The sequence below is a fragment of the Vicugna pacos genome, chromosome 9 (assembly GCF_048564905.1).
Source record: "Vicugna pacos chromosome 9, VicPac4, whole genome shotgun sequence".
NCBI lineage: Eukaryota > Metazoa > Chordata > Mammalia > Artiodactyla > Camelidae > Vicugna > Vicugna pacos.
The window spans coordinates 1,943,624-1,971,327 of NC_132995.1; the positions used below are offsets into that span (position 1 = coordinate 1,943,624).

Below are 27,704 nucleotides of genomic sequence, written 5' to 3' on the forward strand. Positions count from 1 at the left end.
GGCTCGGACTGCGCAGGTGCAGCGGTCAGGCTCAGAGGGACCTGTGAAGCGGCTCACCGGGGCCTCCGCGAATGGTGGGCGGGGTCGCAGAAGGCGTGGAGCGCCCAGGAGCATTGAGCCAGCGGAAGTCTGGGAAATGGGCGGGGCCTAGGAGAGGCGAATCTGGGGGCGGAGCCTCTAGGATAGAAGGTGAGTGGGAGTTTGCCTGGTGTTTTGTGCGCTTGCGATTTGTAACTTTATGAATGTATATGTGTGTGTGTAAAACCTGTCTTATTTCATGCCTACAAGTTCTCGCTCTCTGATACAATCTACACCCCCAGCCCATTTTGGAAACCAAAGTCTGTGGCATCTACAGCTACAGCAAATGTTAAAACAGCCCAGCTCGTAACCAGAGTAACATAAAACCTCATGCTTAAAAGCTTAATTACCTAGTTTCTATACCTACCTACCTACCTACGTCCAGGTTTCAGCAAAAATTACAAGGCACGCACAAGAAGAAACACAATCTGAAGAGACAAAGCAGGTACTGGAACCCAGAAAATTATGACAGAGATTTTGGAATTATCATACCAGGAATTAAAAAAAAAAACTACGATTAACATCTTAAGGTCACTAATGAGAAAAGTAGGCAACATGCAAGAACAGATGGATAATGTAAGCAGAGAGATGGAAACTCTGATTATCCAAAGGAAATGCTAGAAATTTAAAGTGCTAAAACAGAAAAGAAGAATGCTTTTGGTAGGCTCATCAATAGATTGGACACAGCTTAGGAAAAATGAGTGCATTTGAAGATTTGTCGATAGAAATTTCCCAAACTGAAATACAAAGAGAATTAAAAAAAATCCAGGATATCCGGGAACTGTGGGACAACTACAAAATGTGAAACATAGGCATAATTAGAAGAGGAAGGAAAGGAGAAGAAATATCTAAGTAATGACAGTTTTTGAAAGTTAATGATAGTGGCCAAACCACAGATTCAGGAAGCACAGAGAATTCCAAGCAAGGACAAATACATGCAAAAAATATACACCTAGGCATATCATATTCAAGATGTGTAAAATTAAACACAAAGGAAATCTTGCAGGAAAGGAGAGGCGGTAAAACTCACGTAAGAGAGGAAAGAAAACCGAATGACAACTTTTATTCTTTTCTCTATTTTTTTGGAGTAACTTCTATAAGATAGGAATAAACCATTTCTTAGTTTGGTAGAGCTCATTTTTAAAGCCATTTGAATAGGATTTTTCTAGAATGAGAGGTCTTTGACAACATTTTGCTTTAATATTCTCTATATTTCTTCATGCAATTTTATATTTTTCAAGGAATTTAACCCCTCATTTATATTTCAGATTAATTAGCTATATATAGTTGGTTGTTTAATTCTCTATTGTGTCTAAAGTTACTGCTCCTTTCCTGTTCTGCATCTTTCTTTTTTGGTTGTTTGGTTGGTATAAAAAAATTTTTGTCTCTTCCTTTCTCTCATCAGAGGCATTGACATATTCTGAATATTTTCAAAGAAGACCTTCCAGTTCTGTTTATCTGCTGCATTTCACTGAGTTTCTCTTCTTGCCTCTCTGCACATGTCTGACTGCACTTACATTTAACACTCTTCTTTACTTGAATACATACTTTGTTCTTGAACTTTTCAATTTCATGACAACTGTACTTAAAACTTAATGTCCCCACGAGTTCAGCCATGTAGTGTTTTATCATCTAATTTTAAGTATTTCTTAATTTCCCTTTTTTATCCAGTCTAACAATCTCTGAATTTTAATTGGAGTATTTAGTCCATTTATATTGAATGTAATTATTGGTATAGTTGGATTTAGGTTTATCATTTTGCTATTTTATCGTCTTTCAACCACCTGTTTTTAGTTTCTTTTGTCCTCCTTTCCTGACTTCTTTTTAATTAACTGAATATTATTTAGAATTCCATTTAAATTAATGTATTGACTTTTAAGTATAATTCCTTGATTAAATATGTTTTACATTTATACTACACTTAGTAAATTTTAGTGGTTGCTCAAGGAATTATAATATAAACCTTAACTTTTTAATGTACTTGAAGTTAATATTGTGTCTCTTCACGTCAAATATAAGAAATCTGCAAACACATAGTTCTACGTATGTTTCATCATTTATGGTATCTATCTATACATACATCAAGATATAGATACATAGATATCTATACCATCTATATGCACCATAAACTCAATAGTGTTATAATTTTGACTAAACAATCATGTTTTAAACAGTTCATTAAAATTGAAAGAATGTTTTTAAAATTTACCCACATTTACCACTTCTGGTGCTCTTCACTCCTTCCTGAAGATCCAAATTATCATCCAATGTTTATCTTAAGCCTGAGGAACAACTTCTTTTTAGCATTTCTTGTCATGTAGATTTCCTAGCAACAATTGTTTTGGTTTATCTAAAAATATCAATTTTACCTCCATTTTTGATATTTTCTCTGAATATAGAATTCTAAATTGAAAAGTCTTATTCCCACACCCCCCCCTCAGCACTTAAAAAGTTGTCATCTCACTGTCCTCTGGCCTCTGTTTCTACCTACCTAAAGGCAGCCATCATGCATATCATGTTTTCCTTGGCTACTTTGAAGATTTTCTTTTTATTTTTGGGTTTCAGCAGGTCCATAATGGCGTGTCCAGATGTGCTTTTTCTCGTATTTATCCTGCTTGGGTTTTTATGACATTCTTAAATGTGGAGGTATGTATCTTTCACCAAACCTGGGGAACTTCTGGACATTTCTCAAACGGGTTCTCTATTCCATCACTTTTCCTCCCTTTCTTGTAACTCTAATTTCATGTGTTAGAACTTTCGATATTATCACACAGGTCACTGAAGCACTGTTCATTTTCTTGCAATCCTCTCTCTGCATTTCAGATTAGTGGATCTATATTCAACTTTGTCAACTCTTCTGCCACTTTCAATTTGCTGTTAAACCTCTCCAGTGAATTTTTAGTTTCACGTATTGTATTTCTCATTTTTAGAAATCCAATTTCCAATTGTTGTAATTCATTTGCTGAAGTTCCCATTTGCTCATTCATTAATCCCACACTTCCCTTCAGAATAATTATAGCAGTGGCTTCCACATTCTTGTTTGCTAACACCAATATCTAGGTTATCTCAGGATTCATCTTGGTTGCTTTTTCTCTCGAATGTGGCTTATGTTCATGTGGCTTGTTTTTTCATGTATCTAACATTTTTATTGCATCCTAGATGTCATGAATAGTAAGTACACTGTAAAGAAACTGTTATGTTTCTGTGAAGAGCACTGACTTTTGTTTTAGTAAGAAGTTTACTTGGTTGAATTCAATCTCCAAATTCTGTCTCCCCTGAGACAGGTAGGAGCTAAAGCCTTTGGTTCTTTCAGCCTTAGTTGGGATGCTTGGAGTCTGTCTGATACTTGCATATACAAGGGATTAGCTAGAAATTTTACACCTTAAGTTAAGTATTGTTGAAGACTTAAAGAACGTGAGAAAAATCTTATTAGAAACTGGTGGAAAAGGGGTTCTTGTTAATGTAGTGGAAGAAAAGTTTAGCAACTCTATTATTTGCAATGTGGAAAGCCCGTCTGGGTGATTAGCTAAGGCCACTTGCAAGAATGTGAAGATGTTTCCTGTTTTTGTTTGTTTGTTTGTTTTTGCTGCTTATAGAAATATACAAAAGGAGCTAGGTTAAGGGAGAGATTCATTAAAAAGGAGACAGGACGTGGTGGTTTTGAAAAGCCACAGCCTCCACAGATAGCAGATGATGCTAAAATCAAGAAACGGCTTCCAGGGTTTTGCTAGGACACTGGTCTAGAGAGAAAACTAAGGGTGTGACTGTAAAACTTTTTGTTAGAACCTCAAAGATCAAAGCCAGTATCTGAGTACCGTTTAATGACACAAAGGCTCTGGAAAGAGATTAAGGGGGATCCTTACAGATACTCTGATTTAAATGGTAAGTCCTCTAAAAACTTATCTCAGGAATTCATGACTGTGGCTTCTATCCAAATGGGGTGAACCCTAGTGAGATTCACACCAAGTCCACAAAGTTTTTAAGAGAATTAGCACTGCCAACTTGGAGAGAAGTGACAGAGATGATATAAAATGAAGAGACCATTAGATTTCCAAAATTCAAATGCCAGTAAGCAAGATTAGAAAACTACTGAGCTGCAAACATGGCAGAACCAAGTGTCCAGAGGATGGAGAATACCCCCAGGACTTGATACCTAATCAGATAATTTCCACACATTTTTCTGGCCAGATTTCAGGATTGCTATACACCAGTGACTTCAGTCTGTTGGCTGTGTGTGTCTCTGTGTGTGTTTGTGGTGCCTGGGTTGGGGGTGGTGGGGAGGCAGATAATTTATTTCCAAAGGTCTGCGGATCAAGAGGAACTGTACTTAAGAAACCTCATATGCCTCATGAGCACCTGGACTTGATTTAGATGACAGGATTTGTGACTTTGAGATGATGCCGCGATGAAACTTGGGGAGGGCCTTAAAGTGGGTGAGTGTACTTGCGTGTGGAAGGGACAGGAATCACCAAGGGCCAGAGGGCAGACTGTGGTAGGCAGCCATGAAGGTGGCTCCCAGTGACCCCCGCCTCCTGCTACTCATACCCTTCCGTAATCCTCTCCCCTTGGGAGTGAGCTGGAACTAGGGACCCACTTTTAATTACCAAGTGCAAAGAGGAGGGGATGTCACTAGTCGTATTAGGTTACACAGAGGCTTCGGCTTCCATCTTGGGTACCCTTCTCTTGCCTGCTCACTTACGAGGAAGCCAGCTGCCACGCTATGAGCTGCCCATGTGGGAAGGAATTATGTGTCTAGCCAAAAGCCAGTGAGGACCCAAAGCCAGCCAACAGTCTTAATGAGTGAGCTTGGAAGACGACTCTCGTCCAGTAAAACCTTCAAATGACTGCAGCACCAGCCAACAACTTGACTGCAGCCTTGTGAGAGGACCTGGGAGCCAGAGGCACCCAGCTAAGCCATGCCTGGATTCCTCACCCAAAGAAGTTGTGACATAATAAATGTATGTCTGTTTTAAGCTCCTAAGCTTTAGGGTAATTTGTTACACAGCAGCTAACAAATATACCATCACAGCTCTTACTCTATGATTCAGTGAGTTAAGACAGGGATTTTATCGGTAGTCAAAGATCCCATACTGATAGAATTATGAGAGCTGCTATCACAATTAAAACCCAAGTGTCGTGACCTGGACACACGTAAGTTTATTTTTCACTCACATAATAATCCATTGGCTGTGTTCCTGAGTGACTGAAGGCTCTCCTCCAAACAGCGGTTGAGGGGCCCAGAGTTAGTTCTTCCATCTTGCAGGTTTGCGGCTCCACACAATCAAGATTCTTCAGCCAGCTGGACAGTACAACCTCTCCTGAGTGAACACGCCCCAAGGGACACACATGGCTCCTATTCAAACCACACTGGAGAAGACTAACCAAACAGTCACAACTAGAACCAACAGAGTCACAGGATGAGCCGTGGCGGTCACACTCCAGAATCCATTCCGGGCGACAGGCAGGGAAGCACAGGCTTCCTGGGTCATCTACGCAGGTCACAGGATCGCTAACAGATACTGCGTAGCAGGACCTGGGAGAATAACCAGAGTGGGCTTGTGGTCATTGGACCTGCTATAAGCCACACGAGGCAAGAATTCCCCCAAAAGCCCTCACTCAGGAATTCCAGGGGAAATGTTCATTGTGACTTTGAACACAATCTTCCAAGAGTATTCAGTCCCCTTTCTATTGACTCATGGCAAAGTGGGACTCGGATGCCAGGCCGTGGAGTGTTTTTAATTAAAAACAAAACCCTAGTGCAGTTTCAACCCTATGGATCAATTACTAAATACAAGGAAAATATCAACTATGAGAACATTTTTGAGAGTTCTGGGGTTAATTACGACCATTTCACTTATTCTCACGGTTAACCACTGCCCTGTAACTCAGCTTCTACACGTGCCCTGCTTCACCGCGCCTTCCAAGTGTAACTGCTCTCACAAGAAGTCCCAGGACCGAAGGAGACATAAGGAAAACTGAACATGCTGGTGCTTCATGTCTAAAGAACATGGAAAGGCGGTTAGACCCTGACAGGGGGCCTCGCAGAAGAAGAGTGAGGGGTACGGACATAAATGATCCAATCCAGCATTATGAACTCCTGAATTCTTTGAAGTCCCTATCGATTGTGCACTGTAATTTCTAACTCTCAGAATACACTTCCAAAAATGTGTCCTAGATTTTTGACGGTAGAATTAGCCAAGGATATTAAATGTTTCTGGATGAGATTAATCTCATCTTTCTGTATTTCAAACTATGTCATTTTGGTTACCAACCAAGCAATAGTGGCGGGACTAGAAGAACAGACTCAAGAGTTTTCCATCATGAGAAGTAGGGTGAAGAGGATGAGTAGGGAGGTTTTTTAAGGTTTGAGAAAGTCAAAGTTTTCTAAGATGCTAGAATCTTCTGTGACAGCCCCATCCCAGTTACACGGATGCAGATCTTTCCTGGCGCTTCACTTTCAGTGAAGAGAAGTGGCGAGGCCGGGAATCCAGGATGTATCACGGCTCAGCAACTACCCGGATCTACTGCTGCCATGTGGCTTTCAGCAACTGCCAGCCCCGTGGTTAGATGGGGCGAGATGATCCTAACGCAGCCACGGAAAGGATCTAATTTCCACGTCTTCCTTCAGGTCAGAATTTCAAGCGACCTTTCACTTTTAACAAGCATCACATACACTTCTGCAATGAGCATGCCTCGTCGCCTTTAGTTTTTGATAAGAGCTATCCAGCCCCTCGTGCACAATGGGCTTATGATCCTGCTGTATCATGAGCACCCATTCCCAACACAAACCAGGGATCACAAATCATCTGATCTGTGATAATCAGTGCCTGACACCCGGCTTCTCTACAATCATCCTCTGGTATCAGTTTCTATAGATACTAGCTTTCTTTGGTTAAGAATAAAAGATGACTCTAACTTAGACGTTAAGTATCACAAGAATAATGGGTACCTCGAAGGTTTGAAGAACTGAACAAAACTAGGACGCGAGGAAGCAGAGACTGTTTTAATGGGTCAGAACGACAGGTAGAGATGCAGGTATCCTCAGGGTGCTGCCACGGCTGACTCAGCACCACCTATTTCCACTCCAGGAAGTACTATTCCATATCTGTGACAGCTGGTACAGTAAGGGGCCCAACCAACCAAAATGAAGAATGACCAAAAGAAAACATCCACACGGCCAAGCATAAAGCCCGACACCGGCCCCGTGGCTCCAACCAAAACACAACAGACGAAAACCCTGACTGGCCTCACTGAGCCACACGTGCGGACAGTTCACCAGGACAATACAGGAGGAAGAAGATGCCAACGGAGAAGCCGGAAAAGTGCGTTAAAGACAAAACCAGGTTCCTACATGTATACTGAAAAAGTGTGTATGCACAGACACACACGCACATACACACACACACGTATATATTCAATATTAACTTTGACTCTATGACTACAAGATTGCTTTACACGTAAGGTTCTGCAGGTCACATATTTCATTTAATATACTGTGCACGGACAGTTCTCCACAGGAGTATATGTAGAGATTAATCTCTTTCTACTAACTGCTCAATACAGTTCTGAATAATCACAGTTTAGTCAGCCTGCCTGGCAGGAAAATGAAATTCTATTTGTCACAATTAAAACAATTTTGCAGTAAACATTATTTTTACCTGTCTATTTATTCCAATGCAATCAAGATTTCCAGACCTGGAATTACTGTTTCAAAAGGATTGCACATTTATAATGTTGATAAAAGTCATGCCACCTGGCCAGCCCAAACGGGAAGAGACAGAGTCACACTGGTGACGGTGTACCAGTGCTGGTACCAGCACAGGACACGATCCAAATCTTAGATTTTAATCCATTGGAGTCAAGAAGATTTGCTTTCAATTTGTAATTTCCTGACCAGTGGAGTTAAGAAAGTTTTCTTTATACATTTGAGTTCAACCGTGACACGCATGCTGGCGTGCAGTTACCTTCCCGTGCTGCTCTGTGTGTTTAACAGCACTCTGCTCCTGAATGACACATTCTTCCACACGCATTTTGTGGGTTTTTCTGCCTGTTGTCTTGTACATCTCTCTGGCACCTTTCACTGGGCTGATGTTTAAATCTTTGCACACGCCTGCTCACTCTCTTGTCCGTGTCTTCTATGGCTCCATAATAGAGCCTACCTCTTTCCTGCCTCTGACAAATTACTTCATAACTAGCGGTGCTATACAGAGTTGTATTACTTTTCTCTGTACAGTCTAAGTGTGCTTCCTCCTTTTTTTTTTTTTTTGAGTGGATAACCACCTGTTACAACATCATTTCCCAATAATGAAAAAACTACCCTCTCTATATGCCAAAATGTTTTTTAAATGTCCTGCTTCAACTATAAAACCATCAGAGCAAACATCCTACCGGGGCTCGGCTGTGAATGGCAATTTGCAAACGTTTTAACAGTGTTATTTCATCTAGAAAAATGCCGTATTTCTCCTTCTGACGTATTTTCTATTGTTCAGTAGTTTAATAACGCCCTTCCACCTCAATTCATAAGTTGTTCTACAGTTTCTGTTTTTGATGGGAGAGTTGTATTACCCTCACAGAAATAATTAGAACCGTTTAGGTATTTTTCTCTGCACTGGAGCAGGAGCCGGGAAGCTTTCTCTGCACAAGGATAGACAATAAATATCCAAGGTTTTGCAGGCAACACCGTCTCTGCTGCTGCCAGTGGAGAGCAGCCACAGGCAGGATGTAAACAAATGAGCGTGGCTGCGAGCCAATACAACTTTACTGATGGACACCGAAATTTAAATTTCATACAATTTTCATGTTGTCATAGACTCTAACTCTTTTCACTTGTTCATTTAAAATTTTTTAAATTAAATCATAGGCCACACAAAAACAGTTAATGAGACTTTGGCCCTAAGTCATAGTCTAGATCAGTTTACCTCAAGGTTAGTGGTTCCTTGAAAGTTTAACAGAATTCATTCACAAGTCCAGGTGACTTTAAAGGATCGAATCATGCCAGATTTTCTAATTCTTGAGTAACACGGCAGTAGTTTGAACCTTAGGTGTACGAACCTGGCCTTTTTGTGACTTACAGTTCTTCTGTTGCAGCTGGACTACTCACCCATGTTCTCCACACACCTTGTAAGACTGTGGTCGGACGTACAGTAATTTCCCCACAACAAGGTCTCATCACGCTCACACGGATAAATGAAAAGCCACATACTAACTCAACATCACAGAATCAAGTTTCCCACCAACACAGGCAAAGCCTCATTGCCCATCCCGAAACCATGTCCCTGACCTACCACCTGGTTTCTCCTAGCTTCGCTCCAGCCATCACTCTTAGTCAGAGTCGACTATGGAAACTCTTCAGTGTCCAAAATTAAGGTTTTCAAAAGAGCTAATATTTCTGGACACCTGGTGCGGGCAGCCACTGTGCTGGGCACATCTGATGCAGCAACCAACCTGTAGGATCTCAACCTAAGTGTTTACATGAGGAGTAAATGAATTACATTTTCTCTTAAAAAAAAAAAACCAACCAACATTCTGACTGCAACATGAAAAGCAAACTTGTAAAGGACAAAAACGGAACAACACAAAGAGAGCAGAGGGACCGGGTTTTCAGCTGCTGGAGAAGTCCGCCTGAGGAGCGCTGTCTGGGGACTACGGGGCCGGGAGCGAGGGTGGGCTCCAGAGAAACCTGGGCAACAGGTCCCCGGGGTCTGATGCGGGAGGGCGGGAGGGGCGTGCGGGCGAGTCCCCAGCGTGGGTTCTCTGGCGTGCACAGTGCGTGGTCTGCCTGAAGGCCTTCCTGCTGCGCTTACAGCCGTAGGGCCTCTCGCCCGTGTGCACCCTCTTGTGCTGATTGAGGTGCCCGATCTGGATGAAGGCCTTCCGGCACTCCTGGCACTCGTACGGTTTCTTTCCGGAGTGAATCCTCTGGTGGACGCTGAGGGACTGGCGATGGCCGAAGGCCTTGCCGCACGCACCGCACTCGTAGGGCTTCTCCCCCGTGTGACTCCTGCGGTGGCAGATGAGGGACGACTTAGTCTTGAAGGCCTTCCCACACTCAATGCACTCGTAGGGCCTCTGGCCGGTGTGGAGCCTCTGATGCTGCGTGCAGGACGAGTTGTCACCGAAGGCCTTCCCGCACTCCGCACACTTATAGGGCTTCTCCCCCGTGTGGACCCGCTGGTGCTGAGCGAGGTGGGTGCTCTGGCTGAAGGCCTTCCCACACTGCCTGCATTCGTACGGCCTCTCGCCCGTGTGCGTCTTCTGGTGCTGGGCGAGGTGAGCCTTCTGGGTGAAAGCTTTGCCACACTCCTCGCACTCGTAGGGCTTCTCCCCGGTGTGGGTCCTCTGGTGGGTGGCCAGCTGCGAGCTGATGCTGAAGGACTTGCCGCACTCCCCACACCCAAAGGGCTTCTCGCCGGTGTGGATCCTCAGATGGCTGGCGAGGTGTATGTTCTGCCTAAAGGCCTTCCCGCATTCTTTGCACTTGAAAGGCTTCTCCCCCGAATGCACCCTCTGATGCTGAGTGAGGGAAGCGTGGTGGCTGAAGGCTTTCCTACAGACGTCGCATTCGTATGGTTTTTCTCCAGTGTGAATCCTCTGGTGGACAGTCAGGGAGGAGCCGTACCGAAAGGACTTGTCACACACGTCGCACTTGTACGGCTTCTCTCCAGTGTGAATTCTCCGGTGCTGATTAAGCCCGATGTGATCGCTGAAGGCTTTCCCGCAGTCGATGCAGTCAAAGGGCTTCTCCCCGGTGTGGTAGTACCTCCAGTGGCGGACGAGGGACGTCTTCTGGATGAAGGCTTTCCCGCAGTCGAGACACTCGTAGGGCTTCTTGCCGGTGTGACATTTCTGATGTCGGGCAAAGGACGAGCCATCACTGAAGGCCTTGCCACATTCCTCACATTTATAGGGCTTCTCCCCAGTGTGAATTCTCTGATGAACGGTGAGGGACGAGCTCTGGGTAAAAGTTTTCTTACATTCATTACACTTGAAAAGTTTTTTTCCTGCATAGATTCCTGCATGTTTTATTACCACTGAACTCTGGGGGAACGTTTTCTTAACTGCATCCTGACTGTGAACTCTCTCTTCTGAAACGTCCAAAGGGAACCACCTCGCAGATCTGTTATACGTACACTCTCTTTCCTTAGAGAGGGTTCTGCTATGAGTGACTGCCTCTCGCCTGAATTGTGTCTCAGGACCTGTCAGCTTCCTTTCAAACAGACCCTCAGAATCCCAGTTTCCTCTGAAAGCAGAACACTCCAGGTCAGTGTCTGAAGTTCTGTCTGTTGCCACTTGAGCAAAGGAATCCTGCTTTGGAAGTAATTCCTGGGTCTCATGTATAGGTCGCTGGCCTGAAAGACATCATGAAAATAAACAAGAAACAAACATTTAGACAGGAACCTAGGGTGGGGGAATAGAAAAAAGGTTAAATATAGGTGGAATCAGTTCCACGTCAGCAGAGTAAGGGGTGGGAGAAACGCTCTGCAGTCGCTCCTCCAACAGTTACAGGCCACGCCCTGCGGAGCCCCTCCCCTCTCTCAGCCGGGCTACGCTGCTCCCACGCCCGGGCAGTCACCACGCCACAACAGCTGTTCCCAGAAGCGTGCCAAGCTCAGAAAGACGGTGTGTTCCAGAACATTCATTAGGATGACTGGAAAGCCCGGTCGTTCCCCTACAACCAGAACTGGTGTTTCTGTCAGCTGTATCTCATTTTATTAATGTCGACAAGACCTACATTGCCAAGCTCAGCAGTCACGTGAGGCCGTTTTCACATTTACCTGCCTGCTTCCACAAGCCTGACAAGAGCCTCACTTCTCCTCTGGCCATTTATTAACGGAGAAGGCCTTGCAATTTAATTTCTCATTCTGAGGAGACTAGTTTTACAAAAACAGCGAGTGCTGATACTACACTTAATTACATCGTATACATGACTGAACAAGTATATGTCTTATTTCAGACTGCACACTTACGGGCCACTTAGCATGTACCAGAAATCTGCGCAAGAATAGTTGTATCTCAACAAACAGAGAGAGATAAAAGTGATATTGGGGAGATGGTGCAGTCAGAAGTTTGGAAAAAGATGGTTTAAAAAAAGGGAAAATAAAGTCTTTTTTAAAATGACATCTGAGCACTGAAAGCTTTCCTTCTTAGATCAGTAAGAAGACAAGAATGCCTGCTTTCATAGCTTCCATTCAACACTGGACTGGAAGTTCTGGCCGGAGCCATCAGAAACAGAAATAGAATGCATCCAAATTAAAAAGAAGTAAAGCTGCAGATAACACGATCCCACATATAGAAAACCCTAAAGAATCCACAAGCACTACAGCGAACCATCAGTTCATCAAAATCGCAGAATACAGGAGCAACACACAAAAGCCAGCTGCGCTTCTATACACTGGGAATGAACAATCTGAAAAGGAAATTATGAAAATAAGTCCATGAAAAGTAGCACTGAGAGGATAAATTATTTAGGAACAGAGTTGCCTAAAAAGGTGCAAGATTATACACCGAAAACTACAAAACCATGTTGCTTAATGAAATGAAGAAGCCCTAAACACGCGGGAAGGCCGCCTGGGGCCACAGACGGGCAGACTCAGTGTGTTCACGGGTAGAAAGGAGGGCGGCCGAGCAAGGCCAAGCAGAGCTGTTGTGCGGCACAAATGGCAGTAACACAACCACAAAGAAAACAAAAATCACAGTTAAGGCCTCTATAAATGAAGGTACCACCCAATTTAAAACACCGAATGGTGAGAAACACCACGCGCAAACTCACAGGGCACATGGAGCTGGGAAAAGTGCACCACATTTATAAGACAAGATGCGCGGGCCTACCACGCAAAGGCAAGGAAACGCGGCCCAGCAGCAACGCGGGGAGGAGCAGACACACCGCCCACAGGACGTAAACCCTACGCGGATCTGTACACGTGCTTTCTCACCACCACAGGGAGTCTGTGAAATAAAAACTAAACAAGACTCAACTTTCACCCCACAGCTTGGAAAACACTAAAAAAAAACAAGAAGCACTCACTATGGTGAAGACGTCTGGAAACAGGACTGTCATACGTTGTTCACCATCGCTACCACAGCACTACAGCTGTGAAAGGCTAGGAGCATGCACGCTCTGATCACGCAGAGAGATATGAACAAACTGGGCCACTGTTTATGACAGGTAAAAGCTGGAGAAGACCTCAGTGTTCAAATGTCCTCAGCAGTAAATCAGTACAACGAAACAGTAAAAGTTACGTAAGTGACGGTATTTCTGTATGTTATAATATTAGACAGCCACTTAAAAAACGAAGTTTCTGTCCAGTTTCTATGGATACAAATGGAAAATCATAAAAGAAATAATATATTAGACTATATAAATTTTTAAAATTTTACATACCACAATTTAAAAAACTAGTTGAAACAAAAACTCTTACTACTATACGTGAAAAAGTTGGAGATAATACATTAGAAAATCAGTGTGTTTATATTAAAAGAAAAATCACCAGGGCTGTTAAGACATTTAAGGCACGAACAGAAAAACGGATATAATGAGGGACATTTTACAAAAGGATGAAGAGAGTAACAAAATCTAGGGCAAGTAGTTAACCTCTTTCATAATTAAACAAATAAATAACCTTAGGCTGTAACCTTTCACCAAATAAAAAGCACAACATTTCCCCCAAATACTCAAGGCTGTGATGATGCAATTAAACCCACACGTAGTCATCCGGTCGCTGCCGGAGTCACGCAAAGGACAAAACTCCCAGAGCCTGGCAGATGTTCACACCCAGGGATGCAGCAGGCGCCTACGCGGAGGACGTCTGCGATGCCGGGAAACGTGCGGCGACCCAACAGCAGCAGGCGCAGAGCACGGCGAGCACGTGGAAACGTCGGGACGTGGGCCCCCACAACTCTCTCATTCCTACTCTGGGAAAACGCCGTGTTCACAGGGGCCTGAAGGGGCACACGCCGCCGCATCAACGTGCTGTGATTAGGGTCACGATTCCGTGCTCTCCTCCCAGACAGGTGACAAGATCACACTGTCTACGAACCATTATTTTCAAAAGAAGTTTCTCCTCCTTCCCTGGGTATCAAAAGAGGAAGAGAGCCTCCCCTCAGGCCTGCTGCAGTCCGACACCCGCCCGCCCTCACCGACCAGAACATGGCCCCCAGGGGACCCTCTCCGTTGCCTCTGCAATGCCCTGCTGGAAACTTCACCAGCTCCACTCACGCAACTCATCCACGCACACATCTCAGCGGTTGTTCGGTGGTTTACGACAGAGGTGTGAACTGCCCCTCCCTCCGACCGCCTGCCCGGGCCAAGCGGGGGCGCCTGCAGATAATTTCAGTTCGTGATTCCTTCTGGAATGGATGCCTCAGGAAGCGGGCAGCCACCTGATCACGAAGGCCACACACCTTCGGAGGACAGTGCAGAAGCACAGCAGGGTCAGGAAGAGGCTACCCGGGGAGCCAAGGGGCCGATCCACGTGCGAGCGGCCAAGGACAGGAGCAACGCCACGGGGAGGAGTCACCACCCAAGAGGAGGCGGAGGAGGAGGAGGAGGAAAGAGCATCATGTTGCAAACCTGGACCTCGGTCTTGTCTCCAGACCCAAGGCCAAGGTGCGGCCTTCTGCACGTCAGCCAGCACTCGGCCTCTGGCGGAAGCTACACTCTGAGCCACAGAGGCGCTTCCACCCGGCCCCCCGGGCTCACCTGGGGACAGGCCTCTGGCCAGCTCTCTCTTTGCCCTGCAGGGCTCCTTCCCGGTCGCCAGCAAAGAGGCCAGACCAGGCTGAGACACACCACGTCCTGCGTGTGGGAAGAGACACGGGGCTCGGTTCTTAAGCAGCCAGCCAGCTCCTTGGCTTGGATGGAAAAGTGTTTTGTTACAGGGAAAAGCAGAGAGAAAAGCGAGGAGTACCTGAAAGATGCTGAAGAGGATGCTTCAAGTATGATGAAGACACTTTCAACCCCCAAGAGTCAAACTGTCTAAGAATCGGAGGTAGATCCAGCCCAGCCCTTCAGAAGACACCCCTCCCGACACACACATGACTCGGCGCCGAGGCCCGGAATCGGGGCCCTGACGGGTCAGGCTCGGGAGAGGAGCACCCTTACCTGCGCGCCCCAGACCGTGGTCCTCCCTCATCACATCCTCACAGAGACTTGTCTGGGCTGGGTCTGGCTGCCGGGAGACGTCTGCGGCCGCGTCCGCGATGGTCGCCAAGCCCTGAAACAGCGCAAGCCCGCCTGTCTCCAGCCGCGCTGGTGAACCCACGGCGGCTGTGGAGGGCGGCCCGGGCCTTGGCCGTGAGAGGTGCTCTGTACCGAGAATCCCCACTAGGCTCTGCGTGATCCAGGTCACGTAACGACTGAGCTAGCGACTTCGTGGATGTTTGGGTGGAAAAAAAGAAAGAAAAACAGGGCAGACTGCTTCTGCCACGGAGAAGCTGTAACTCCGTGGACGAGAATGAATTTACACACAGTGTGGATTTTCTGAAGCTCGGCGAAGGCCTCCCCCAGTCAACACACATTATCCAACTAGGTCTGCACAGTTTTCCCTCAGGTGAAACCCTGATGCAAAGGAAGGGCTGGGATCCCGCTCAGTTTTCTCATTCATTCCACACTGAATGCTTCTGGTTTAAACAGACCAATTTCTGTCTCACTGCCCCACTTCCCTCGTGTGTGGGGACTGGGTGTTCTCTCTCTTCTGGGGCTGCTCTACCTACAGGGAGCCCCGTGTTCACACAGGACCAGCCACCGCAACGCCGTCTCTCTCCCACAGAGGGGTTTCTTGACGAGGGACGCTGTGTCTGTTCACCCTGTCCCACTGAAACAAGGAGGCTACCGGGACTCCCCGCCTCTGCCTCTGTAAACGCCCGACCGAAGTCCTGCAGAGCCCACCTCCTGCAAGTTACCGCCAGCGTGTCTCAGCCCCCGCTGCCTCCTGACTCACCGGCCGCCCCTCAAACCGAGCACCGTAGCCCCAGGAGCTCTGCCCCGACGCGGGGCGCCCAGGGCTCGTCAGGGTCTCCGCCAGCCTCTCCGCACCGGGGCTCCTCTCCGCACAGAACTCCCTGGTCTCCGGCACAGCCTCTGAGTCTGAAAGACATTAAGAAAGTCTTTCGTTATGTACTATTTTGAAGAAAACCACCAAAACTGTCATCGGGTGAATTAAAACCCCTCAGAGGCGCACACTGTGTGGAAAGTGTTTCCATAGGGCCGACAGGCCTTACACCCCCAAATCTGTGTAGCTTTAAAGGACACAACCTGAGCTTTCTCGCCTAAATGTTAAGCAAGTAGCACGCACTGTGCTTTGGGCAGGGGACTGGGAAGACAAGTTGAAGAGCGAGAGACGAGACAGCTCGCAAAGATTTAAATCTGAGGAAACGTGGCCAACATAGACCAAGGGGGTGGCGGCCAAGCAGGAAACGCGACACCACCCTGATACGAGTAAGTCTCGCTTTGACTCTTGCTCCATTTTATTTAGTGAAAACTTCAGCTTTTTTTTTTCCCTTAAATAACGTCTCCGTTTTCATTACAGTGCTAACTAGTCCATGTTAAGATCCTGGCCTTAAAAGGGCACGTCTTCAAAATCAACTCAGGTCTCAGCAAGAGAGGAAGGATCAGCAGAAGGGAAAAGCAGTCTCCTCCCAGAAAGCCAGCTCAGCGAAGGCAACTCAGCACGACGGCAAGGGGAGAACGTCCCCCAGATGCCACTCCCGTTCTCCTGGGCCGCGCGACGGCCCACGCGTCACCGCAGCTTATGACTGACTGGTCAGTACAGACTTTCCCTCCGAAGTGTGACTGGAACCCTCCCAAGAGGCACACTTGTTTACAAACTGCAGCCACTCCTACGACGGCGGCCTCCAAAGGGGCCTGCAGCTCCGAGCCCTCGCCTGGCTTGACTCACCTGCTGTGCCAGAGGCAACGCTGTGGTTGGAATCCCTGTGCCCCACGTGTTGTAAGCACCGTCACAACACGTGCAAGGACACCCCACCAACCAGGACGGTGCTCCCCCCTCGGGAGGCACCGCCCACCTGCGCGCAGCCCGTCTGCACAGGGCGGTCCACTGCACCCCGGGTGGATGGCGGCCCCGGCACAGACGGTCCCCTCGCCTACCAGCCTCTGCCTTCTCACTGCCAGGCTTCTGCTCAAGGCTCCACTCTCGCTTTTTGTTTCCCTGGCCTGAAACCAGGGATGATCTTCTTCTGCCTCTCAAACCCCCCGTCATCACCCATCACTCGTAGGACTGTATGTGCAGGACGTCTCAGCTCCCCTGTGGGCTGCTTAGTTCTTCAGTGGCTTACACTCACCTTCCCAGCCAGCACCTGATGGCCTCACGCAAAGCTGACACTCGGTAGGAGTCAGTTAAAAGAAGTCCATGAACGGAAGTCATTCAATCAAAGAACAATAAGGCAGGAAATACTACATCAGAATCAGTCAAAGACTTTGAAAGAACACAGATGATCCAAGAGTCCGCAGAGGCGCGAAGATATGGCCCAGAGTAGAGGCTGGGGGGTTATGTTTGGAGGGAGGGGAGCAGAGATGGGGAGAAGGGATGGAGGAGAAGGAAAACTCGGGAAGCTGGTGCTCGTGAGCCTTCGATTTCCCCCGGCCGGGAGGCTCAGGAGGAATCTGCTGATGGTCCCATGTGTCTGCGGGAGCAGAGCTGTGACTGCCGCGGCCTCACCCCAAGGTCTCCCACGCTCACCTGGGCACTGGCCTCGCGTCCACTTTCTCTTCACCGTCCACGGCTCTTTCCTCTGTTCCAGTGACGAGATCATCTCGGGCTTAGAAACGCAAAGTCCTACATATGTAAGAAGAAACGGGGCATGGTGGTGCTGGGCGCCTGTCCTTGTCTGGAGGGGGAGGAGCGGGTGGGTGCAGGGCACGGTGATGCGGCGTGAGGGGCCCTTACCCAGCGAGACCAGGCTCCTGTAGTTCTCCAGCATCACACTCCTGTACAGGGTCCTCTGAGCGCAGTCCAGCCACTCCCACTCCTCCTGGGAGAAGTCCACGGCCACATCCCCAAATGTCACCAAGCCCTGGAAGGACAAAACCAGGCTCCTGCTCAGCCAGTGCCCGTGCCCTCCACACGCCTGCATCAGAGCTCTAACCCCCGGTACCCGGAACGTGACTGCGTTTGGAGACGGGGCCTTAAAAGAGGTGATTACAAGTCAAATGAAGTCGTATGGTAGGGCTCTAATCCAATCTGATGCGTGTCCTTGTAAGAGGAGGAAGAACCCAGGGACAGTGCAGAGCGAAGACCACGTGAGGTCACAGCAAGAGGGCGGCCGCCTGCAAGCCAGAGACAGGCCTCAGGAGAAACCAGCTCTGCTGACCCCTCCGTCTTGAGCTCCAGCCTCCACGAGTGTGAAAAATCAGCATCTGCTGCCTCAGCACCCAGCCCGCGGTGTTCTGTGCCGCCGCCCACGCAAACTCACACGGGTCTAAGAGGACCTCCTCCTCCTCCTTTTAGGTCAGACATTAGGTAACAATATCTGGTGCCTCGGAAATCCAGTTAATTATTGGACTGCTGGACTCACTATGCCATAAACTCCAGAGAAAAGAGAAAAACAGCCCCTATCCGTGGAGAGCTGGCAATTCTGCACAGGTGAATGGAGGTGAAAGTGCGAAAGAGAAATAGCTAACATCAATTCAAAACAATAGGGGGGACGGTATAGCTCAGTGGAAGAGCATGTGCTTAGCATGCACAAGGCCTGGGTTCGATGCCCAGTACCTCCTCTGAAAATAAATAAACCTTATTACCTCCTCCCCCCAAAATAATTAAAAATAATGCAATAATAAATATATAAAATATTTATATTTGGGAGGGGCTGGGAAGGGATAAACTGGGAGTTCAAGATTTGCAGATACTGACTGGTATATATAAAGCAGATAAACAAATTTATCCTGTACAGCACAGAGAAATATATTCAATATCTTGCAGTAGCTTACAGTGAAAAAGAATATGAAAATGAATATATGTATATTCATGTATGACTGAAGCAATGTGCTGCACACCAAAAACTGACACAAAATTGTAAACTGACTATACTTCAATAAAAAGATTTTTTAACTTAAAAAATAAAAAAAATTTTTAAATAAAAAAACCACAATAAAAATGGAGGCCAAACTGTTCTACGCACAGTAGGTACCAGAGCATTTTCCACCACGAGGACACGGGAGTGGCTGAGCGACACAGGAATGAGGAAGTAAACCTGAGGTGAACCTCAAAAGACAAGCACAACTAGACCCCAAGCTAAGCACGAAGGCTTTTTGTTTACGTTTAGTGCTCAGGACCCAGTGCGTGTTCACTTAAACACACAAACTAACAAAACTCTTCTTTTCTGAAATAAAGATGAGCGTCTAATAAGAATGAAAAATACCATAAAGCTTTTAATTAATACAATGCCTTTGAGAATCGAGACGTATTACACAACAGAGGGAAACAGCCAGTATTTTTTAATAGTTATAAATGGAGTATATGCTTTAGAAATCGTGAATCAGTATGTCATACACTTGAAACTTACGTAATATTGTACACCAACTACACCTCAATTAAAAAAGAAGAATCAAAGTGCCATCTCAGACGCGGGGCCAATCAAGGAGACACACGAGCCCTTTTACGGCTGGGTCTGTGGCGCATCTCCTGCTGGCGAAATTTTATGTAGCATATTTTTGTGATTTCCGCCTACAATTCTGATACATTCCAATGTATTTTAAACATTTACTCAATTCGAATGCTGACCTCTGCAATCTGTGGCTGACAGAAGGCAGATTTAAAGGACTTACACGCAACCTTGGGAGCGTTAAAGCACAAACTCAAGTCAACAGGCAAAAAAGTCCGACCCCCACAAAGGCTGAATTCAGGGTTCTGGCCACTCACCAGCTCTGAAATCCCAGCTAGTTATTTAACCCCACTGGGTCTCAGTTCTCCACTTTAAAATGGAAAAATCAGCAAAACCAGGGGTGGGAGGGGATGTAGCTCAGTGGAAGAGTGCGTGCCGAGCATGCAGAAGGTCCTGGGTTCCATCCCCAGCACCTCCATTAAAACAAAGAAATAAACCTAATTACCTCCCCACACCAAAAGAAAAAGAAAAAAAAAAACAACAAAGCCAATCTCACAGACGGCTACATGGGTTAAACGAGGGCACGCGCACAGCACTCAGGACGTGTGAGGCGCCATGTGAGCACTATATGAATGTTAGCTGCGGCGAGCTGACCAACAGCCCAGTTTTTCTGTTTAAAGGCTGACGTCACGCTACGGGAAACAAAAGTCCCCTGGAGGTCTGGTGTCTGTCGAATAACACATTATCACAATTTAACCCGCACCAACTCTGAAGACACTTTAAACCACACCCTGTAAAGACAAGTCAAGAGGCTTCTGTAAGTGACATCTTGCTTTGCGGGAAGATGGCCCGATGCATGGCTCTCCTGATGGAGAAACGGAAAGGACCCGTGGACCGTGGACAAGGCCTGGTCGTTCTTGCAGGAAACAGCCAAGAACTGCTTAGTCAGCCTCGAGCAAAGACGTGCTCACGGCTCTCGCTGAGCGAGCTGTCACAACGCCCCTCGGCAGCAGTGACTCTGCGAGCTGGCGCACCTGGCCGTGAGGCCGAGGCACTGAACGTCCCCCTCTCCACCTCTCTAATCCCACGTTCCAGAGGGACCCCAAGGTAACAGTATGTGCATATCCCTTCAAGACATCTTCCTAGTTTACACAGACTGCCCCGCATGTACCGAATTGCTGACTCCTGCTGGCGCTCTATTGGAATGTTTGTGTCCCCTCAGAATTCCTATGTTGAAGTCCTGATACCCAGTGTGACGTTACTGGGAGGTGGAGCCTTTGGGAGGGCCACCCTCATGGATGGGACTAGTGTGCTTACAGAAGGGCCCCAGAGAGCTCCTCGCCCCTCCCACCAACTGAGGACACATCGAGCAGGCACCACGTGTGAACCAGGACGAGTCCTCACCAGCCTCTACGCAGGATCGGCCAGCACCCTGATCTTGGACGTCCCAGCCTCCTGGATTGTGCGAAATGAATTTCTGTCGTTTATAAGCCACTCTATCTGCAGTGTTCTGGGACAGCAGCCCAAGGGAGGAAGAGAGTTAGTAAATACGTTTTGCTGTAAACAGTAACAGAGTTCACAGCACTGACGGCACTCCAGACACAATTCCACGAACAGCTGACCCCTGAGCAACGCGAGTCAGGGGCTCCAACCCTCCTCGGGGCTGAAAATCCACGAGCCACCTATAGTCAGCCTCTGCGCCTGCAGTCCCACACCCACGGGTCCAGCCAGCTCTGACCCGCAGGACTGTGGTATTCACCACCGGAAAGGGACCCGCACGTAAGTGGGCCACGCAGTGCAAGCCTCTGCTGTTCGTGGGTCAGCAGGTAACATCTAAGCGTCTTTAATCCCCACAGCAACGCTGACAGTCAGCACCGGCACTCACTTAACAGACGAGCAAACAGAAGACCCCGCCTGAGAGCACACAGCCACTGCAGAGCCGTGACCGTGGGCACGGCAGCCTGGCTCCACAGTCCGCGCTCTCACAAAGGCTCCCGTGAAGGGCCAGCGAGTGAACGGTCCAGGCTCTGCGGGCCACACAGTGTCTGTCACCACTACTCAGCTCTGCCCTTGTAGCGTGAACACCGCCACAGACGACAGAAATGACCGAGCGTGCTGTGCTCCGAGGACACTTCATTTATGTGAATTTCAGGTAACTTTCACGTGTCATAAAATAACTTTCATATTATTTTTTCCCCCAGCTGCTGAAAAATAAAAACTGCTGTAGCTTGAGAGCTCTCCAACAAGGCATGGTGGGCCGCATTTGGCCCACCATTCAGTTTGCCAACTCTGGTCCACAACACGCACTGTTTGTGAACGTGCATCACCCGCGGGGCTCGCGCGTGGATTTCTAAAGCGATCACGACAACATGAAGGTGCTGAGAGCGAACGCTTGCTAAATTCTTACCATGTGCCAGGCGCTTCACTTTGTCGGAGGCACTTTACATGTATTAGTTTAACGAATCCTTTTAAGAAGCTTTAGGTAGTTATCATGTCCATTTTTACAGACGAAGGAAGCATGCTCATCGAAGCCATCTTGAGGTTACACATCAACGAAAGGCCAGAACCAGCTTCTAAAGCCCAGTGGTCTGCCTGCAAGGTCCACGCTTATGACCATTCCACTGCCCTCCCCCACTGGAAGGTTCCACCCTGACAGTGAACCAAACCAGACAACGGGGCTTTCAGATAAAACAAAGTGTCTCCAACTGATGTCTGGATTAACCTGCTTCATTCATGAGGGCACAAAACACTCTCAAAGGTACAGGTTCTGTTCTCATTTCCTGCTGCCGTCAGGTAAATGTGTAGATTTTCAAACAGGTTTCACAGTGTCACACAACACTCCAGAGAAAACCCAGGGGACAGAATATGCACCCGATGTAAGGGGCTTTAAGTCTCAATTGTAATAACGAGGAGATAGAGACTTTAAAAATAAACGAAAACCAAACAGCACCCTTATCCCTACAAAAATTATTTTGTGTTACTATTTTACAGGAAAACAATGAATAAAAATTACTTTACAGGAACTAAATGCATTAAAGAGATTTTTGGGTTTTTTTTTTTTAAATAAAAGTGGATTTATTTAGAAAGATGTACGGAGCGGGTAGGGATGCTTACAGTTAAGGTGAAAGTAAAGATAGATACATAGTCCATGGACGGAGTGCAGGCCGTCTTGGAAGGCAAGAGAGCGACCTCAATTCAATTAATTTTTAAAGTACACAAATGAAAAATTTGTAATAAGTATTTTTACTGACGTTTACTTTTTTTAAAAGGATGAATGCTAGCTTTTGCGGCCCTTATTGCTGTTCCATCCACACACAATTTTTCCATTAGTTTATTTCTTAAATTAAAAAAAATATTATATTGTTTAATTATTTTTTTATTTTGGTGAGGTAGGGAGGTAATTAGGTTTATTTGTTTTTAGAGGAGGTACTGGGGATTGAACCCAAGGCCTCGTACATGCTGAGCATGTGCTCTACCACTTGCGCTATCCCCTCCCCACCCACACATAATTTTTAACGTGTTTTGATTTCATGTAGGTTTGGTAAACTTTAACCCACTAGTTAAGAAAAACTTTTGGGAATATATTTATAGGAAATAATCAGAGATAAAGCACATTTTCAGGTATAAATATTCTTGTTATACTAAATAGTGAAACACTGGCTCCAAGAGAACTTTAAGGCTATATTCACACATTCATTCACCAAATACTTTCTGTATCATGCACTGGGGCCAAACTATCCAATATCCCTGCCTGGGTCAAGTGTACTTTATAGGAAGGGAATAAGACAACAGAAAACCAGATAAATTAAGTAAAATATATAGTATGCTGAAAAGCGCTAAGAGTCTTAAGAAGTAAAGCAGGGAAGAGGAATGTGAGGAATGTGAGGAATGTGGATGGAAGGCTGTGAAATTTCAGACAGGGTGAGTAGCAAAATGAGAAGTTTTTTTGTTTTGTTTTTTGGGATTTTTTTGCCATTAGTTTTAACTCTTTGGCACTAAAGCCCGAAACAGGACAATACAAGTCAATGGATTGGAATCTCCAAAACAACTTAAGTCATGCACCACTCAAGGTCTCAAGAGACTCCAGCGGAACCCCAGTTTAATGTTAATTTTTTGTTAGGAAGCTAATTGCTGAGATTGAGAAAGGTCTAGTCTAGAACCGGCAAAGAGGCACAGCAAGTCCCGGACCCTAAGCAGTACTTCAGAGAGCCTAACTCGTCACACTGCTCCAGCTACGACATCGCAGGTCTTCACTTTTGGCTGGAATAACAAGAACTCAGTGAGACTATTAGTTATGATAAGGAGGCAAAAATCTCTGCACGCCAGTTACATTTTGATTAGTAAAGGGACTGTGAATTATCACATCACAGATAAAATCTTTGATAATAACCAAAATCTTTCGAAACAAGAATCCTACTAGAGAAAAACAGTTAAAAGCCTTTCACAGCGTTTAGGTGGGGAGGAAAGCTCCAAAGAACTAAAGAACTAACAACAACGGTCCATTTACTGAGCCCTTACTGTGTGCTTTATGAAAATGTTCTCCTTTGATGCACACAACTCCGTGAAGGCAACGGTAACTATCTTCATCTTACAGATGAGGAAGCTGAGCTCAGAGTTCCATAGCTTGTCTGAGGGAGAAGGCAACTTCTGGGAAAGCAAAGTGAGTGATGGGGGCAGCACGTGTCAGAGGCACAGAGGGCCGGGTCTCGCGGGGCTGTCAGTCACGCTGCGGATCTGGCCTTCATTTGGAGACAGCACTGGAGCACCACGAGCAGAGACTGACAGAACAGACCCCTCCGGCGGCTGCACTGGGTGGCGACCATGGGTCATGAGTGGAAGCAGAAGCTCAAGAGACGGTAATGAGGACTGAGGCGGTGGGTGTGGGCATGGGCGGTGGGTGTGGTGGTAACTGTCAGACTCCCCGTGCAATCTGAAAATAGTGCAGACAGGATCTGCAAACGGACCAGATGTGGGAAACGAGAATGACACCAAAGTGAGAGCATGAAACCTAGTAACTGAGAGCATGAAACCACCAGACTGAGATGGAGACGGCTGTGCAAGGGGCTGGTTTGGGGGAAACCTCAGAAAGTTGGGTCTGGATGTGTAAGCTTTGAGTTCCCTATTCAACATCCAAGTGGAGGAGTCTGGTGCTCAGAGGAGAGGTTTGGGCTGGAAAGGTGAACCGGGAGAAGCCATGGCCAGTCTGTACAGGTAAGAACAGGCTGACCTCCCCAGGGGAAGACGTACAGACAGGAAGAGACAGCCAGGAACAGAACCCAGACGCAGGTGAGGAGGAACCAGCAGTGACAGCTGAGAAGTCAGAGAAGGTGGGAGGGCCTGGGTGAGCTCTTTCAGGGGTTGGCAGTTGCCTGTTTTTGTAAATAAAGTTTTACTGGAGCACAGCCTGACCCATTCATGTACATATTGGCTGTGGCTGCTTTAGCTCCAAAAGGCAGAGTGGAGTAGCTGCAGCAGAGACCTCATGGCCTGCAAAACCTAGAACATTTACTACCAGGCCCTTTACAGTAAAAGCTGACCAACCCTCAATTATTTCAAACGCCAATAACGGTCAAGAGAGACTAGAAATCGAGCACTGCCTTTGGGAGTGTGGAGGTCACTGGCAACCTGGCTCCCATATTCAGGAGCAGGCTACGACATACTTAGGAGACACAGCTGACACAAACAGACGGAAGATTTATCAGCATTCTAAGAAGCAACACGATCAAGTGGGAGAAAAGGTAAGTCTTTCACATTGTGCCGGTGCCGCTCTTCCCTCTTCTGCCTGCCAAACTTCTCCATCCCCTTCAAAGCACGGCTCAAAAATCACCTCCCTGGTGAAGGCTCCCTGCCCTTCCCCCAGAAGCGACTAGAAGCCAAAAGTCCCTCGGGCCCACTGTCACATGACTTGGTCTGAGCACGCACACTCACAGTCCTGTACGCTTCCATGACTCTCCACCAACAGGCTGTGAGCTCCCTGGGAGCAGGGGCTGGGGCCTGGTCATCTGTTTCTCCAGAGGCTGCACAAACAACACCAAAGCAACCAGGTACTGTGGCTGTCCTGTCTGCGGTAAGGAGTACCCTTCCGCTCCATCAGCGCCCCTCTGAGGAAAGCGGCACAGGGAGGGGCTGAAATCACTTCTTCGTGAAGAACAAACACTGAACAGGCTGAAGGGGAAGCAAGAAGGGAGGCCCTGGGCTATCTCTCACCAGAATGTGAGGAAATGGGAACCAGCTCCCCCGATAGGTCTCTTACTGAAAACTTTCAAAAGAAAATAAACATTATTAAGTCCTGAAAAGCAAGCTTGCATTTGAGAGGAGGGGGGAAATGCCAACTTACTTGGGACATGGCTTTCGGATTGATTCCTGTCCCTGCCGCCTCCGGCTTGTGCCTCCTCCGCCGGAGAAGGGCAGTGTCCTTGGAAGGCTGAGCTGGGGGAAGAAAAACGGGGTAGCTAGAGACCAGGTCTACATCACGCTCCTGAATCACCAGCCTGGAGACGCTTCCTTCCTGCTGAGTTTTAAATGACAACCATAAATCAGAAACAGATTCAACCGGTGGAGTCAGATGCTCCGGCATGAGCGAGATGGGGCCAGTTCTGAAGGGGAAGCTGGGGCGTGGGATACGATCACTACACTACCTGGGGGCTGCCACGGGAGGTGTGTGTCGGGGGGAGTTCTCTCCGGGAGCATCGAAATAGGGAGGTGTCTGGTTAGGGTGACCCAGGGCAAGTCAAGGTCTCCCCCTGCACCGCTGCTTGATGCTCTAGGGTCGAACTTCCAAGACTCTGGATGCCCTGATCCACCAGCTTCGAAGTCTACGGAGTATTTCACTGGCACTTGTGCACCGAGAGACCCCTGTCCCGAGATCCCACCCTCTCCTCACCCTTAGGGGATGAATTCGTCCCCGTCCGGGCCCGGCCACCTGTCACCCTCACCTGTGTTCTCAGGCCCCATGGTCGCCGCTCCTCGCTGGCCCTTGGATATGAGTCCATTTAGTGAGCGTGGCCTTCCCCGAGCAGTGTGGGGGAGAGAGGCTGGGGTCCCCGCGGTCCGGACTCGGCCCGCCCCGGGCTTTGTGCGGGGGGCGCCTCGCCGCGGCGGGGACCCCAGCTCGCTGGCCGCCGCGCTCGCCGCCCCACGCATGTCGCCGCCGAGCGCGCACACGCTCCCCTAACCCAGGGGCCGCGTGGAAACAACCCACGCGCCCGGGCACGCCCTGCATCCAGAGGGTACCGCGCCGCGCCGCTCCCGGCGGGCCGCCGAGCCCGCAGCCCTCCGGCCCGCTCGATCCTGGGACGCACCGCCGCCGGAAGTGGGCGTGTCCTCCCGCCGCGGCGCCCTCTGGGAAACTGAGTGCCGGCCTGCGTCGCGGCGCCGCCGGCAGGAGGGTGGGCGGCGAGCCGAGGGCCCTCCTGGGTCTACACAGCGTCCGTTGGCTCCACCCCGGGCCGGTCGCTCCCACCCTTCCAGATCGCGGCCTCCCGCCAGGTCGTCAACACTGGAACCAGGTCGGCCGGAAGTGCAGGCCACCCGAGAGACAGCACCGCGCCCCAAGGGCTTCTGGGAGTCGCGCCGGGCGTAGGGACCGCAGTCGCGAGTGCAGGCAGGGGGCGGGGCTTACCGCGAGGGGCGGGGCCTCGGCGATGACGATAACGACGCTGGGCGGGGCAGGAAGCGTGGTCCTTGGAGCGCGCATCTAGCGGGTATCACCCAACAGAGTGGGTGGGCGCGCAGGGGAAGCCAGGTCTTGTCAGCATCTAGAATGTGATTATGACTTGTGTGTGTGTGTGTGTGTGTGCGTGCGCGCGATCTTTGTGTGTCCTTTTGCATCCCACCTTTGACCTCAGGTGGGTACCTTCTCCCACCTCCCACACTCATCCTCCAAGGGTCACGCCGGAGGGCACAGCGGGACTGAGCAGTCTTCCCCTAAAGTTTGATCTGTGCTGGCTTCTTTTTGTTATTCGCTGGCCATTTGTCATTTGTCATTCAGCATCTGGGTGAGAGCTGCCCAGCCTGGAAGATACCACCCACCCTTTGGCAAGGTAAATAATCAATAAATAATCTATAAG

General features: G+C 48.0%; 1 protein-coding gene across 2 annotated transcripts; it reads right to left on the reverse strand.

The window, feature by feature from the left end:
• Positions 1–5,212: 5,212 nt before the first annotated feature.
• LOC102533966 (zinc finger protein 28 homolog) lies at positions 5,213–27,162 on the reverse strand. Of its 2 annotated transcripts, XM_072968338.1 has the most exons (8): positions 26,571–27,162; positions 25,973–26,064; positions 17,982–18,108; positions 17,775–17,870; positions 16,017–16,162; positions 15,179–15,290; positions 14,777–14,872; positions 5,213–11,426 (listed from the first exon to the last, which is right to left on the reverse strand). In XM_072968338.1, exons 1-8 carry the CDS (start codon positions 26,776–26,778, stop codon positions 9,721–9,723), a joined length of 2,583 nt encoding a protein of 860 aa, XP_072824439.1. In that variant the 5' UTR covers positions 26,779–27,162; the 3' UTR covers positions 5,213–9,720. The 2 variants fall into 2 exon arrangements, with proteins under 2 accessions (XP_072824439.1, XP_072824440.1); XM_072968339.1 differs by lacking the exon at positions 14,777–14,872.
• Positions 27,163–27,704: the final 542 nt, after the last annotated feature.

Coding starts and splice junctions, on each gene's coding strand:
- LOC102533966 (XM_072968338.1), bottom strand. CDS start 26,778: ATGCGTGGGGCGGCGAGCGCGGCGGCCAGCGAGCTGGGGTCCCCGCCG. Junction 16,163..17,774: donor GACGCGAGGCCAGTGCCCAG/GTGAGCGTGGGA, acceptor AATGTCTTTCAG/ACTCAGAGGCTGTGCCGGAG. Junction 11,427..14,776: donor GGCCAGAGGCCTGTCCCCAG/GTGAGCCCGGGG, acceptor GATGTCTTTCAG/GCCAGCGACCTATACATGAG.